This window comes from Pseudophryne corroboree, chromosome 6 (assembly GCF_028390025.1).
Source record: "Pseudophryne corroboree isolate aPseCor3 chromosome 6, aPseCor3.hap2, whole genome shotgun sequence".
Classification (NCBI taxonomy): Eukaryota; Metazoa; Chordata; class Amphibia; order Anura; family Myobatrachidae; genus Pseudophryne; species Pseudophryne corroboree.
In genome coordinates this window covers 429568104-429583841 of record NC_086449.1, presented here as the reverse complement: position 1 = coordinate 429583841, position 15738 = coordinate 429568104, and the positions used below count along the sequence as shown (strand labels likewise).

At 47.7% G+C, this 15738-nt stretch overlaps 1 protein-coding gene across 1 annotated transcript in view; it reads right to left on the bottom strand.

Annotated features, from left to right (window-relative positions):
• Positions 1-15738, bottom strand: part of CDHR3 (cadherin related family member 3) — a 134028-nt gene that overhangs the window by 81772 nt on the left and 36518 nt on the right. The window contains exon 8 of the mRNA XM_063929989.1: positions 5837-6026. Coding sequence (XP_063786059.1) covers positions 5837-6026 — 190 coding nt within the window. The remainder of the gene's footprint in view (positions 1-5836; positions 6027-15738) is intronic.

Genomic DNA, 15738 nt, shown 5'->3' with positions numbered 1-15738 from the left:
TTGTCTAGTCTAGTCTTGTCTTGTCTAGTTTGAAATCCTCCTATGCCAACCATGCAAGCCCTACAGGCATCTCTCTCAGCCCTGAACTCTGCTTTCAGTGCTTTGAAACCTGAGAGGCTGGAAGTTTTGCAGCAATCCTTAAAGCAACTGCAAAACCTTCTGACCAAAATTTAACTTATCTTGCCAGAAGTCGTTGAGAGTTCATCTATCTTTAAAGAGACTCTTGCTCACGATATGGTGACAAGAGAATCCTCAGGTTCGGTTGGAGAGAAAAGGTTTAAAACTTTTCTGCGGCCCAGGCTCTCAGAAGAGGAGCGTCTGCGTCGCAGAAACTTAAATTTATGCCTATATTGTGGGGGTTTAGGCCACTATCTGCAGACCTGTGAGTTGCGCAAGCCAAAGTGCGGCGACAAGTCCTACCCTCTGGCCAAGTGGAGTCAGGATTTAAGACCTACTCCTGTCTCCACTGTGGCAGAAGTACTTGTCACAAAACCCACACTAAAAAGCACTCTGTCCTATAATTGGGGTCCTTGGGCTAGGGAGCACCGTTATAGATTCAGGAACCAAAGGAGAATGTTTCTCTCCTGTCTTGATTTTCCTGTTGAATTAGAGTTGCAAACCCCGGTAGTGGAATCTCGGGGTCCGGAAGCGGTGCCCGATGCCTGGGGTCCCGGAGCGGTGCCCGATGCCTGGGGTCCTGGAGCGGTGCCCGATGCCTGGGGTCCTGGAGCGGTGCCCAATGCCTGGGGTCCTGGAGCGGTGCCCGATGCCTGGGGTCCTGGAGCGGTGCCCGATGCTCAGGGTCCTGGAGCGGTGCCAGATGCTCAGGGTCCTGGAGCGGTGCCAGATGCTCAGGGTCCTGGAGCAGTGCCAGATGCTCAGGGTCCTGGAGCGGTGCCAGATGCTCAGGGTCCTGGAGTGGTGCCCGATGCTCAGGGCCTAGGAGCGGTGCCCGATGCTCAGGGCTGAAGAGGGGCATCGATTATAATAGCTCAGGTGTCAATACCAGAAGGGGTCTCAGAAGCTGTTACCCCAGGTAGGGACTTGAAAAGCGCAACCCCAGAAAGGGTGTCTAAAACCATAGTTCTAGAAGGGAACTCGAGAAGCAAAACCCCAGAAGGGATCTTTGAAGTAATATACCCAAGTGAGGTCTCGAGAGACACAGCCCCAGAGAAGGGTCTATAGGTTGCTTCCCCAGGAAAGGACTCAAGAGGCATAGCTTTAGTGGAGGTTCTGAAGGTCATAGCTTCAGCAAAAGTCCCGGAGGTCATAATCCCGGGAGAAGTCTCGATAATTATTGACTCAGAGAGGGAGGCCGACGGTCCGGTCCCAGAGAGGGAGGCCGACGGTCCGGTCCCAGAGAGGGAGGCCGACGGTCCGGTCCCAGTAAAAGAATCCGAGGTGCTGACCCCAGTGGGGTTCCCGAAGGCCACTGCCCCAGCGGGGTTCCCGAAGGCCACTGCTCCAGCGGGGTTCCCAAAGGCCACTGCCCCAGAGGGGGTCCCGAAGGCCACTGCCCCAGAGGGGGTCCCGAAGGCCACTGCCCCAGAGGGGGTCCCGAAGGCCACAGCCTCGAGTAAGGTCAGTAGTGACCTGGTCCTAGCAATGCACTCCAGTCAGTCAGATGGGGAGGAAGCAGATCCTGACTCTTTTGATATCTCAACGTCTGTAGTCTTTGATGGGAACTTAGTCCAATTTTATGCACTAACCAAACACTACTACACCATTTTGTTGTCTAGACCTTTTCTGGGCATCACTTCAGAGAACCTTGTGCTCTATCTGATATATTCCTTTAGAGGGGAGCCTTTTGAGTGGGCATCCAACTTAATGAAAACTGAAGATCCCATTCTTCAGGATCCCCCGGCATTCAGTGATGCAGTTATTAAGAGATATGGTTCCAAAGAAATTGGTTCAGGTTCCTCTAGGTCACCCGTCTTATCTGCTGAGAGTCCACCATATACTGTAAACTCGGCACAAAAATCTCAGCCCATTGCTTTGACTACAGGATGTGCTTTTCTGTCTTCTTCTAGTAGTAGTACTTTGCCTGAAAGTTCAGCTCCCAAGGTTAAGAAACCAATCTCTGATTTGAACCCAGCCTTGCTGGAAGGTACCATCAGTTCAGACAATGTTTGGGGAACTACCTTGGTCAGACGTCAAGAACCTTGTAAAAAGAAGAAGAAAAATAAATAATTATTGACTCTTGCCTTGTGTAAAAAAAAAGTTTTTTTTGTCGTGTGTCCAGTGTCCACCGTCGGGGGGGGCACTGTTACAAGCTGTTGCCACAGCTTGTTTCTGTTTCTTGTCATTGTCTGTTTGTTCCAGTGTCAGGTTTTTTAGTGTATCCCTTGTTTTGGAAAGTCTGAATTTTGGGGTCCATTGACCTCTCCACAAGGGGGGGTACTGTTATGAGCCATGGTAGTGGCTCATTCCTGTTTTGTATTTTGGCTATGTATTTTAGGTTATAGTTCTCTTGCAGGCCAGGATTTCCCTTTGCTCTGGTTTAGAAGACTCTTGTTTGCCGCCGGTGGTGAGTCTGTGTAATTGCAGCCTGTTTCCATGTGTTTAGCCTCACCTGTCTGTTAATTGTACCTGTGAGATTGGAGTCGTGCAGCAGGGCAGCTGCATTACATAATTAATTAGGGTCCCTGCTGTGATTGGAAGAAATCCTTGTTATATTCTGTCTTAGTGCATTACACAGACGCCGGTGATAGCTTCTGTCTAGCTGCTTCCAGCCTTGAAGCATTCTTGTCCAGGAATCCAGTGTCTGATCCAGTGTCTGGTCCAGTGTCTGGTCCAGTGTCTGGTCCAGTGTCTGGTCCAGTATCCTGCCTTGAAGCATTCCTGTCCAGAAGTCCTGTGGCTTTGTCTGTGCCTGATCCAGTATCCGGCTTCTTGGTGTCCACCGGTCTGTCGTTTGGGATTCTGCCTGTCCTCCGGTCCCGATAGCCTGTGTGAGCTACTTTGGGGGTTCCTGTCCTTTTGCCAGTATTCGTACCAGTTTCGTGAGTAGCGGCTCTGCCGCATCCCTCGGCCTAGGCCACAGCATCTTGTTATATTTGTTTTGGAGTTTCTGCAGAGGTTCTGCGTTGGCTGTCCTTGCCGGTATACGACAGTGTCGTGTAGGCATGTGGACAGCATTGCCTTTGTTGTTAGTCTTAGCGGCTGAGCCGCGCATACTTTCATTTAGTTCTGCAGCGCCCCTAACTCTGTATTTCTGTCTTTAGTTAGAGGTTCCCCTTGTCATCATCCCGTCTCAGTTTACGCCTTGTCTCCAACTAAGACCTGGGGGCATCGGAGTTGGGCAGACATAATCCGCCCTTCAAACGCGGCTGCCGTGGGCCCAAGAAACCATAGTCTCGCAGGCGTAAGCGGACAACGAGGGTGAGTCAACGGAGTCAGGTTTCCGTAGGGGTTGCTGCCGAGCTCTGTATCTATTGCAGCATTACGTTCCTGTACTTGGGGCTCATTCGCCCAGTTCCAGGAGTACCAAGTACAGTGAACGTAACAGTAACCACACATCCCAGCATGCCCTGCTATTTTAGCCCTGTTTTAGCATACCTTAATACCAAAACTGTGTCAGGGCATGCTGGGATGTGTAGTTTCACATCAGCTGGAGGGCCACAGGTTGAAGACCTATGCTTTAGTCTATATCCAATTATTTTGAGAAAATAGCTCAATACACAAAAACACATCAAAAGCTTAGAAAAGTTTCAATTTGTGTCAGTGAGATCACTTATGGATGAGAATTATTATACTTCATTATCTTAATTACTCTTCAGTGGGGACTTACCATATATTGGATCATGGCACTGGCAATCGGAGTGACTGCTCACTCCAGCGGGAGGCTCAGCTGAGCCGAAAAATTGGTAATACCCCTTTCAAAGACTGCCATATCAATTATCACCTTATACAGCTTCGCTGTAACAATTTAAGCACAGTACTCCACTACAGCTAATCTTTCATACATCTGAGATCGGGAGGCACTCGATATACCAGCTGTCGGGATCCCGGCGCTCAGCATACTGGCGCCGGGATCCCGACACCCGGCATACCGACACCCGGCATACCGAGAACTATTCCCCCTCTTGGGTTGTCCATGACACCCCTGGAGGGAGAACAAATAGTGTGGCAGCGTAGCGCGCAACTGTGCCAACAGCATGGCGAGTGCAGCGTGGCGAGTACAGCGAGCCCGCAAGGGGCTTTTTTGCGCTCGCCCACTGCCGGCATTCCAGTGGTCGGGATCCCAGCGCCGGTATGCTGGCCGCCGGGATCCCGACAGACGGCCATTCGTAGTACACCATTGCTTTAACACTGGACACTTTGGTTCCATATGTCCACAATCTGTGAATAAGTTGACTGAATATGTTTGGATTGCAGTTTCTAAGTTTATAATTAGAGGGGCTAAGTGTTATTACTTCCACACTGGCAGTGAATACTCATTAATTTACTTATTGGATTGAATTTTGTGATTTCTATATTCATTTGTATTGCTCAAGTCTACACTGGATCTATGCCATGCAATCAGTAATTACTTTTTATGTGTCTTCATCAAGATAAACAAAAACATTTTGCTTAGTTGCCCACTCTCCAATTGAGTGGCCACTTTAGCACTGTGTTACCAGAGAGGAAAAGGTATGCAGGGAAAACTGAAACACTAGCAAGTAATGCTAGGTATCAGATATAGATGATTAATTACATCCAATGCTTGTTAGATTCTCATTTATGAACAAAAAAGTAATTGTCAGAAAGGGGACCTCATATTTAATGTCCAATTTAATGGTTTTATTAATTGGCAGATTTGCACCTAGTAATAGGCTTTCCAGAATAAATTGTACAGTGATGGTGCACAGAGAGTCCTATTGCAATTATTATGGTAAATCTAGGAACATGCAAAAATCAGCTTAATTCAATGGGAGCAATTTAGGATAGGGTCTGTGTCCACCTCCTAAGTGACCCTTTCTGTGTGGTATGCTTTTTATTGCCTGAGATTAAAAAAAAAGGGGAAAAAAACTTGACATGGTGCTTCAATGGGGATCCGGTCTCTAGGTCGACAGTAACTAGGTCGACACTATCTAGGTCGACCACTGTTGGTCGACAGTAACTAGGTCGATGGGGTTTCTAGGTCGACAGGGTCTCTAGGTCGACATGTTCTAGGTCGACAGATCAAAAGATCGACATGAGTTTTTCACAATTTTTTTCTTTTTTTGAACCTATTCGTACTTAACGATCCACATGAACTACAATTGGGAACGGTAAGCTGTGCCGAACGCAGCAGTAGCGGAGTGAGGCACCTTGCCCAAAGCGCGAGCCATGCGAGGGGACATGGTGCACTAATTGGGGTTCCTGGTCACTCTACGAAGAAAACGACACAAAAAAACATAAAAAACCTCATGTCGACCTTTTGACCTGTCGACCTAGACCATGTCGACCCTGAAGACCCTGTCGACCTAGAGACCCTGTCAACCTATTTACTGTCGACCAATAGTGATCGACCTAGACACTGTCAACCTAGTTACTATCTACCTTCTATACCACACCCGCGTCAATGACCAGATAAATAATGTAATTTGTCAACTGCTGCATGCTGGTGACTACTATACGCTTACTCAGCCATCCTCCCATACCAGTGAAAGCATGGGTCTTTAATGTGGTGAACCTCAGAGCTATAATTTAATATACACATTTAGATCATTTAGTTAACAGCAAAATGTCTTTGGACCAATATATACTGAAAACATGGATAAATGCACTGGTGAGTCCATCCCTGAGTACAGCTAAATAAAATAAATCCTGAGACATTTCTGAACCATCGGGGTTAATAAAGAATGACTGATACCTGTCTGCATACGGGGTGCACACTGGAGGGTTGTCATTTAGATCTTCAATATAGATGGTTAGAGTTGTGTAGTTTGACTGGCCAGCACTTGGTCGGTCACTCACTTTGATGTCTAAAGAAATAGTGCCAAGAAGCCTTAATGGTATATTATCACGATCTATTCTCATGGCGATTTGAATCACACCAGTCACTGAAATGTAAAGTGTGAAAACAAAAATGTGTGAAATGCAGTGGTGGCAACACAATTTACATTTATTTTTGTGCAAAACATTCATAACAATCTCCCGCTATTGGTAAAGCTACATAATAACAGCAATATCATAAAATATTTCCTTAAATTGTCCTATAGGAAGATAAATAAAGATGAAATAAAATTGAGCAGACTACAAAACCATTCTATGGGGCCCATTTATCAATGAGTTTTAGCTATTTAAAACTTGTTGCATGTGATAAATGGTGCTCCAGCCAATCAGCTCCCAACTGTAATTTTTCAAACACATGACAGGAGCTGATTGGCTGGAGCACCATTTATCACATGCAACAAGTTTTAAATAGCTAAAACTCGTTGATAAATGCAGAGCCGTAACTAGGTGTGGGCAGTTGGTGCTTTGCCCACAGCGCATTTTCCCTGTGGGCGCACCTTCCGCTGTCCGCATACACCGTGACTATTAGCCGGCCCCCTACCTTCAGACACCTGCTGCGCGGGCCGCTGTGTATATTACAGCAGGCAGCGCTGATCAGGCAGTCTATACCCGTGTGCTTCGTCCCCCCAGCTGCTCTTGCAAAGTGTGACAGCAGCGGAGAACTGCCGCTTAGGTCGCAGCAGGTCTCAGGGGATCCACGGCGCTGGCTGAGCTGAGCTGATCGGCTCTCCATCAACCAACAGGAAAGCAAGCTGTGGCAGGTCCGTTTTGAAACTTGTTATCTCCGCTCCTACAAGGCTCCTAATCACGGGACAGGTATCTTTGTAAAGATGAGACTCCTCTCTAGTTTTCGGGGGTACCAAAGGCAAGTCAGTGGACCACATAGAAGCAGAGATAAATAGCATTAAAGTCGGCGCCATTGACCCGGGAATTGCGGGGAAGGGGGTTGGGGGGATTAGGGGGTTAGGGGTGTTTGCTGCAACATTCACTTGCTAATGGCCGGCGGGAGAGGGGGTGACAGTGAGCTTTGGGAGGGGAAGGGCTGTGTGAATGCATAATAAATGAGTGTGTCGGTAAGTATGTGTGCCAGTTAGGGCATCGGTCAGTTAGTGGTATCTTCTGTGTGTCTGTAAGGGGTATCTTTGTTACTAAAGTGTGTCTATCAGTAGTATGTATAATGACGTGCGAGTAATGTCAGCAAGGGCTGCTTGTGTCAGTAAATGGTATATATTTTAAGGGGTGTCCATGTCAGTGTGTTTGTGTCAATAAGCAGTATCTGTCACTAAGTGGTGTCCGTGTCAATAAGTGTCTGTCAGGTAGTGTGTGTGTCTGTCAGTAAGATGTGCCACTAAGTGTATCTGTGTCAGTCAGCTCTTGTGTCAGTGCGTTTGTGTTAGCAAGTGGTATCTGTCAGTATTGGGTAACTGTGTCAGTAAGCGTTGTCTGTGTCAGAAAGCAGTATCTGTGTTAGAAAGTGGTGTCTGTCAGTAAGGTGTCTGTAGGCAGGGCAGTAACTAGGTGTGGGCGGATGGTGCCTAGTACACAGCGCACTTGTGCTGTGGGCGCACCATCCGAATACACCCCCATTGGCCGCCACCAGCTGCAGCGCTGCCTGCTTCCATTTTTTAACCGTAGCGTTGCGCCCAGCTGCCTCTGCCAGACGCATCGCTGCTGATATACAATAGCCGTCAGCGCTGGGCAGCAGTCTCAGTCTCCACTCCTCCCCCCTCCTCTTCCACTCGTGCAGCAGCCCAGTGTCCTACCAGCATACAGGCTGGTCCAGGGACACACCTCCTCCCAACAGGGAGCCGCACAGGGGATGCCGGGAGGACGGGTTTGAACAGGGACATCCCCCGCCACTGCCGCCATGGCTGCCCTCACTCCCATGAAGAGGAAGCTCGGCTCCGCCACCGCTGCTGCTGGGTGAGTGCACTGCTGCCACCATTACATAGGTACCTGTGTGCATGTCTCTCCGCCATGTGCTCAGGCTAGGCTCCCAGTACTGGTGCTTAGCTGCTGCTGCTCATGTAAATTAAGCCACAGCATCTCTTACCCTCTCTCACCTTTCTCTCGCTCTCCCACCCCTCTCTCTCTCTCTACCAGCCACCTTTCATTCTCTCTCCCTCCCAACCCTATTTCTCCCCCCCCTCTCTCTCTCGTGACTCTAGCTGCCGTAATGTGTGATAGGGGCTCTACCTGGAGTAATTTGTAAAATTAAGCACTACCTGGTATAATGTGTGTTGAATCATGGAGACTATTGTGCAGCTTAATATGGCTTAATATGATTTGGTATTATTTTGTGGCCCCCGCCCCTTCTCCATGAAGTCATACCCCTATATTCTTGGCGCGCACTGGCCCTCCTATAAATATGGGGGGGGGGGGGGGCGCCGATGCTGTTTCTTGCACACAGCGCTAAAATGTCTAGTTACGGCACTGGATAAATGGGCCCCTATGTTGTTTGCTCTGCACAGTTATAGGCAGTGAGTATTCTGCTTGGTGGTTACAGATATAAGTTGGGTTAGCTTAGTCATAGTAAAGTAGAACATTGGAATGGTTATTTTTTTTTTTTTAAATACTTTTTATTTCAATCGAAGCGTATCAAAGATTCACAACAAAGTACATTGATAAACATGGTTGATAAAATCCATCACATGAACATTGATTTGTCATATATTCAATGCAAGTTTACATAATAATCTATTATTAGGATATAGTGTAATAAATGTCATAGCGAAGTTTCCTTCAAGTATGGAAAACAAATGGAATAGAATGAGTCCGGATCTGTGCCCACACCCACTTCCCCCTATGATAGGGTGCCTCAGTCCCCTTTAAACTAACCGGCCACGAGCGAAACTGGAGGGTCCTGTTCATAAATTCTAGTTTCGTACCATAAAGTATTACGGAAACATTTCCACACTTGTTCCTTTAATGGGTGGGATAGGGTTTCTATGTAGCTTTCCCATGTTTCAAAAAATCTTTCAGTGAACTTTTCTTTTTGTAGGGAAGCCTCCAGCCATTCCATTCTGAAAATATGGAAGATTTTCCCTAGAAAAAGTGATAGTGGTGGGGCAGAGGGTTGTATCCACATTTGTAAAATGCATTTTTTGGCAGCTGCAGAGATCATCATCAATAACTTTTTAACACCTTGTGCCATCCTAGTGCCTTCCGGCATCATACCAAATATTGCCCATTCAGGGGTGAGCGGTAAATAGTTTACTAGGTGTTGGGTAACATATTTCCATATTTGGAGCCAGAATCTCCGGATTATAGGGCATTCCCATAGACAGTGGAACAGCTCAGCTCGTTGGTTACCACATCTAAGGCAGGACGCGTTTTCCAATAAGCCCATTAGGTGTCTACGGTGTGGTGAAAGATATGTTCTGTGCCATATGTTTAAAAAGAGTTCAGTGTAAGATGCGGCAGGTATCAGCCTGATGGACAACTCGAGGTGTTTCAGCAGATTCGTTACAGAAAGGGATGGGAAATGATCTATCCATTGCGCTAGTCCCGCCGTTGTATCAGTGTATTGTAAGGGTGTGTGCAGGAATGAGTACAGAGTGGAGATAGCCTTAGATGAGGGGTTCCCAGCCAGCAACAGTTTATCTAACGGGTTGTCATAATCCTGTGAGGATAGTGTTCTAGAGACAGTAGCTACGTAATGTTGAGCTTGTAGGTATGCTAAGGGGAATGTATTTAGTATTGGAAAGAGTTCCACTGCCTGTGCCAGTGTGAGTGGTTTTTTTGACTCACCATGTATGAATTGTCGTATTGAAGTGATACCATACCGTTCCCAAAGTGTGAAAGGATGGCTCGCATTGCCATCTTGAAAGCGATTATTGTGGACTAGGGGGAGGAAAAGAGACGTATGTGGATTTAGGGAACATTTGTGTCGTAAAATATGCCAGACTTTCCGAGTGGACATTAGTAGTGGGTTCGCTCGAACCGGGGCAGATATTTCTTCTTCGTGTAGGTGCAAGAAGGTGGTCATACTGCCACCACCCAGGAAGGCAGACTCTAAGGTCGTGTTGGAGTACGTATTCCCTCCATGCAGCCAATCTCTCAAATAGCGTAGGTGGGAGGCGTAGCTGTATTCCAGCACATTGGGGAGGTTTACACCTCCATTGTGTCTACGCTGTTGTAATTTTACCAGACTAATTCTTGCTCGTTTACCATTCCAAATGAATGTACGTATTATTTTGTTAATTTCTGTCGTGGCATTTTTAGAGAGTAAAATAGGAAGGGATTGCAAAGGATATAGAAGCCTAGGAAACAAAATCATTTTCACCAGGTTCACTCTGCCCAAAAACGATATTTTAAGATGTCTCCAGCGATCCGTATCCTCCCTCATATTATGTATGATTTGTTTTAGGTTGAGGTTGTATAGATTTGTCAAATTTTTTGGGATCTGTACCCCTAGATAGGTAATCGCTTTAGTTGTCCATCCAACTGTCGCCTCTCTGAACCAGGCTGGGCGCGCATAGCCTGGTTTTAAATATAAGGCCGTGGATTTTTCAAAATTGACCTCGAATCCCGATACTCTTCCAAATTCCCTAATACGTTCCATCAGCGGTCCCAGGGCCCTCCGCGGTTCCGATAAGAACAAGAGGACATCGTCGGCGAATGCCGATATTTTTACCTCCTCCATTCCGACACTGATGCCTTTAAATTGGGACCAGTTCTGTAGCACCCTTAGCATTGGGTCTAATGCTAAGTTGAAGAGTAGGGGCGAAAGGGGGCAACCCTGTCTCGTCCCTCTGGTGAGCTCAATTTTGTCTCCCTTTGTTCCATTAATCAATAGTGAGGTGTGTGGTTGGGTATAGAAAAATTTTATTAGAGATTGGAATGTTAGTCCAAAGCCCCTCCTCTCTAGTATATCGTGTAGATAGGGCCAGGAGACCATGTCAAATGCTTTAGTTGCGTCTAAGCTTAGGAGCATGTTTGGGGTATCCGTCTGGAGATTCGCCGCCATTACTGCAGCTATGGCAGTACGAATTCCCTTTACTGAGTGTCTGCCTTTGGTGAAGCCCAGTTGGTGGTCTGTGAGCATGGATGCTAGAAATGATTGGAGCCTATCTGCCATTATCTTAGCTAGGATTTTGAAGTCAACGTTCAAAAGTGTTATGGGTCGGTATGAGGATGGTAGGGAGAGGTTTTTATTGGGTTTTGGTAAGAGGGTTGTGAAAGCCTGGTTAAAGGTAGGGTACATAGGAAATTCTGATTGGATGTGTCTATATAGGGTATGCATTGCTGGGATGGCATCATGATGTAAGAGCTTGTAGTATTCTATAGAGTAACCATCCGGTCCTGGTGATTTGTTGAGGTGCATAGAAGAGATTGCCTTAGCGATCTCCTCCTCTGTGTCACGATCCGGGTATCTGGACGCCATTTCTTACCCATCAGATGCCTCCTAAGGCTGGCTCAGCGCTCCAGGACCGGATCCCATCTGTTATCCTGATGTGTACATTCCTGTATCCTCTCCTGTCTCTCTGAGACGCTGTCACAGTAACGCCATATTACATCTGGCATGGCGTCTCCCGCGGCCTCCGCCGCCGTCCCTGAGCTTCTGCATGCAGAGTGTCAGAGTGGCGATTACGTCAGCCGCGGCCTCCGCTGTGTCCGCGTGGTTGGATGTGCACTTGTCAGCCTGGCGTCTCCTGTCTCCAGTGGCCGGCGCCGCCATTACTGTTTTCATTACCACATGGATTACAAACCAAACTTCCCTCCAAGTGTCTGCATGGGCGCAGCCATCTTGGATTCTGTCAGCTGATCATTTCCTCCAATCTGTTGTCAGTATTGTTAATCTGCATAATTGCCTAGCCAATCCCTTCCTTGCTGCAGGTATAAATACACTGTGCCTGAGCAAGGAAGGCGTCAGTGCTTTGGTTGTCAAACCTAGTTCCTGTTTGTCTCTCTCCTGTGATTGTCTTCCAGGTTCCAGCTCCTGTCTCAAGACTTCCACCATAGAGACCCGCACCAGCATTCCACCTGCGGTGTAGCCTGACTCTCCAATCCATTGTGGATTCATCTGTTTCCAGCTACAACATTACCTGCTTCCAGCTCAGCTTCCAGCAGAGTACAGCTTCCCTTAAAGGGCCGGTGTCCTTTCTACACTTTACCACTCTCCACCGGTATTATTATTTCTCCGCTCTCAAGTTCTACATTTCAGTTCATATTTCATCGCTCCCAAGTTCATTTATTATTTAACTGGTTCCAGCCAGTATCCACTCCGTGCTAACAACAGTCTGGTTCCAGCCAGTATCCACAGCAGCTGTTTTACCTTCAGCAACCCAGCTTTTCCGGGAACACCAGCTGGCACAATCCTGGGTTATCTCCATTGCTACAGTCGGGCCTGGTAAGGACTTTCCATCTAGAAGATCATAAGAACTATCTCACACTACCAGTGCCCTGTGGCTCCTGCCATCCTGTAGTACCCAGGAACTGTATTTATTATTTGCTGACTTTTACGTTTTCTTTTACTGCTGCTGTGTTGCGGAGTTGTCATAATAAACATCATTGACTTTTATCCAAGTTGTCGTGGTCACGCCTTCGGGCAGTTATTATTCATGTTACTTACATGTCCAGGGGTCTGATACAACCTCCCAGGTTCCGGTACATCTCAGCCCCTACAACTGAGGCTGCCTCCCGTCAGCTCAGGCCCTCAGTTGTGACAGTAAGCACTGACCTAATGAATCCAGCCGGAGACCAGGATCAAGCGGCCAGGCCGATGCAAGAACTGGCAGCCCGACTAGAACATCAGGAGGCTGCACAGGGCCACATCATCCGCTGTCTCCAGGATCTCTCTACTCGGCTGGATGGGATTCAGACAACTCTCCGTGGATCAGGCGCATCTGGTGCATCAACCACAGTGACTCCAGCTATAACCCCACCCACCTTACCCATTTCTGCTACACGTCTTCATCTTCCAACGCCAGCAAAATTTGACGGATCTCCAAGATTCTGCAGGGGATTTCTCAACCAGTGTGAGATTCAGTTTGAGCTACAACCTGGCAATTTTCCCAGTGACCGTACAAAAATTGCCTACATCATCTCTCTTCTCAGTGGCTCCGCCCTTGACTGGGCATCACCGTTATGGGAGAGGTCCGACACCCTGCTATCTTCTTACACTGCATTCGTGTCAACATTCAGGCGCATCTTCGACGAGCCAGGCCGGGTAACCTCAGCTTCATCCGAGATTCTCCGTTTACGCCAGGGGTCACGTACTGTAGGACAATATCTGATACAGTTCCAGATCCTGGCATCCGAACTGGCATGGAACGACGAGGCCCTGTATGCTGCATTCTGGCATGGCTTATCTGAGCTTATTAAAGATGAGTTAGCTACCAGAGACTTACCTTCTAAGTTAGATGAGCTAATCTCACTCTGCACGAAAGTTGATTTACGTTTCAGAGAGAGAGCAACTGAGCGTGGAAGATCATCTGCTCCAAAATCTTCTGCTCCTCCTCCTCGTCAACTGTCACCATCTAAAGATGAGCCCATGCAAATTGGCCGTTCCCGTTTAACTCCTGCTGAGCGCCGAAGACGTCTCTCTGAGTCTCTTTGTCTTTACTGTGCAGCTCCGTCTCACACCATCAATGCCTGTCCCGAACGTCCGGGAAAACTCCAAACCCTAGCTCGCCCAGGAGAGGGCCGGCTAGGAGTAATGATCTCCTCTCCATCTCCTCATGATTGTAATCTCCCAGTCTCGCTTCAAGTTGCTCAACGTTATCGGAACGTCATTGCTCTCCTTGATTCCGGAGCAGCTGGGAACTTTATTACTGAAGCCTATGTTAAACGGTGGTCCCTACCCACCGAGAGACTTCCTTCCTCCTTTTCCTTAACTGCCGTGGATGGCAGTAAAATTTTTGATACTGTTATTGCTCTAAGGACTCTACCAGTTCGTCTGAGAGTGGGAGTTCTTCATTCCGAACTTATTTCACTTTTAGTGATTCCAAGAGCCACACATCCTGTGGTCCTGGGCCTTCCATGGCTCCGTCTTCACAATCCTACAATTGATTGGACGACTACGCAAATCCTGGCATGGGGTTCCTCCTGTGCAGAGACATGTTTGTTTAAAGTATTGCCTGTCTGTTCTTCCTCCCCCAGGTCGTCTGATGTTCCACCTCCTCCATATCAAGATTTCACGGATGTGTTCAGTAAAGCTTCTGCTGATATCCTTCCTCCTCATAGAGAATGGGACTGCCCGATTGATCTCGTTCCAGGGAAGGTTCCACCTCGAGGCCGAACTTATCCGTTGTCTCTGCCTGAGACGCATTCTATGGAGGAATACATTAAAGAGAACCTAGCAAAGGGGTTCATTCGACCTTCTTCTTCCCCAGCCGGCGCAGGCTTCTTTTTTGTAAAAAAGAAAGATGGTGGTCTGCGGCCGTGCATCGACTACAGAGGTTTGAACGACATTACCATCAAGAACCGTTATCCTTTACCCCTGATTACTGAGCTCTTTGACAGAGTTAGCGGAGCTACCATCTTTACAAAGCTGGACTTGCGAGGTGCATACAATCTCATCCGGATCCGTGAGGGTGACGAGTGGAAGACCGCCTTTAACACCCGTGACGGACATTATGAGTACCTCGTCATGCCCTTCGGATTGAGCAATGCTCCAGCTGTCTTCCAGCATTTTGTCAATGAGATCTTCAGAGACATTCTATACCGTCATGTCGTGGTCTATCTAGACGATATCCTCATTTTTGCCAACGATTTAGAGGAACATCGTTTTTGGGTTAAAGAGGTTCTGTCCCGTCTCCGTGTCAATCATCTCTATTGCAAATTAGAAAAATGCGTCTTTGAAGTCAAGTCCATTCCGTTTCTAGGGTACATTGTGTCCGGTTCCGGACTAGAGATGGATCCTGAGAAACTACAAGCAATTCAGAATTGGCCGGTACCCTTAACCCTCAAAGGGGTCCAGAGGTTCTTAGGGTTCGCCAATTATTACCGAAAGTTTATACGAGACTTTTCCACCATTGTGGCGCCTATTACTGCTTTTACCAAGAAGGGTGCTAACCCGTCCAAGTGGTCTGAAGAAGCCATGCAAGCTTTTCATCTTTTAAAACAGAGGTTCATCTCTGCGCCTGTCCTGAAACAGCCTGACATCGACTCTCCTTTCATCCTAGAGGTGGATGCCTCCTCCGTTGGAGTAGGAGCGGTGTTATCTCAGAGGGCTAAAGATGGCCATTTACATCCTTGCAGTTTCTTCTCCCGGAAGTTCTCCCCAGCTGAGCGCAACTATGCCATTGGCGACCAGGAGTTGCTAGCCATCAAGCTCGCTCTAGAAGAGTGGAGGTATCTGTTGGAGGGAGCTTCTCATTTAATCACCATACTTACAGACCACAAGAACCTTTTATACCTGAAGGGCGCACAATGTCTCAACCCTCGTCAGGCCAGATGGGCACTTTTCTTTTCCAGGTTCGACTTTAAACTCCAGTTCTGTCCGGGCTCTCAGAATCGCAAGGCCGATGCCCTTTCCCGCTCATGGGAGCAAGAAAATGAGTCAGAGTCTTCAGACAAGCATCCTATTATAAATCCGTTGGCATTCTCCACGGTAGGGATGGACTCTACGCCCCCATCAGGGAAAAGTTTTGTGAAGCCGATGCTAAGGAAGAAGCTCATGCATTGGGCCCATGCTTCCCGTTTTGCCGGACATACAGGTATCCAAAAAACCCTGGAGTTTATCTCTAGGTCCTATTGGTGGCCAACTCTGAAAAAAGACGTCTTGGAGTTTATTGCATCTTGCCCAAAGTGTGC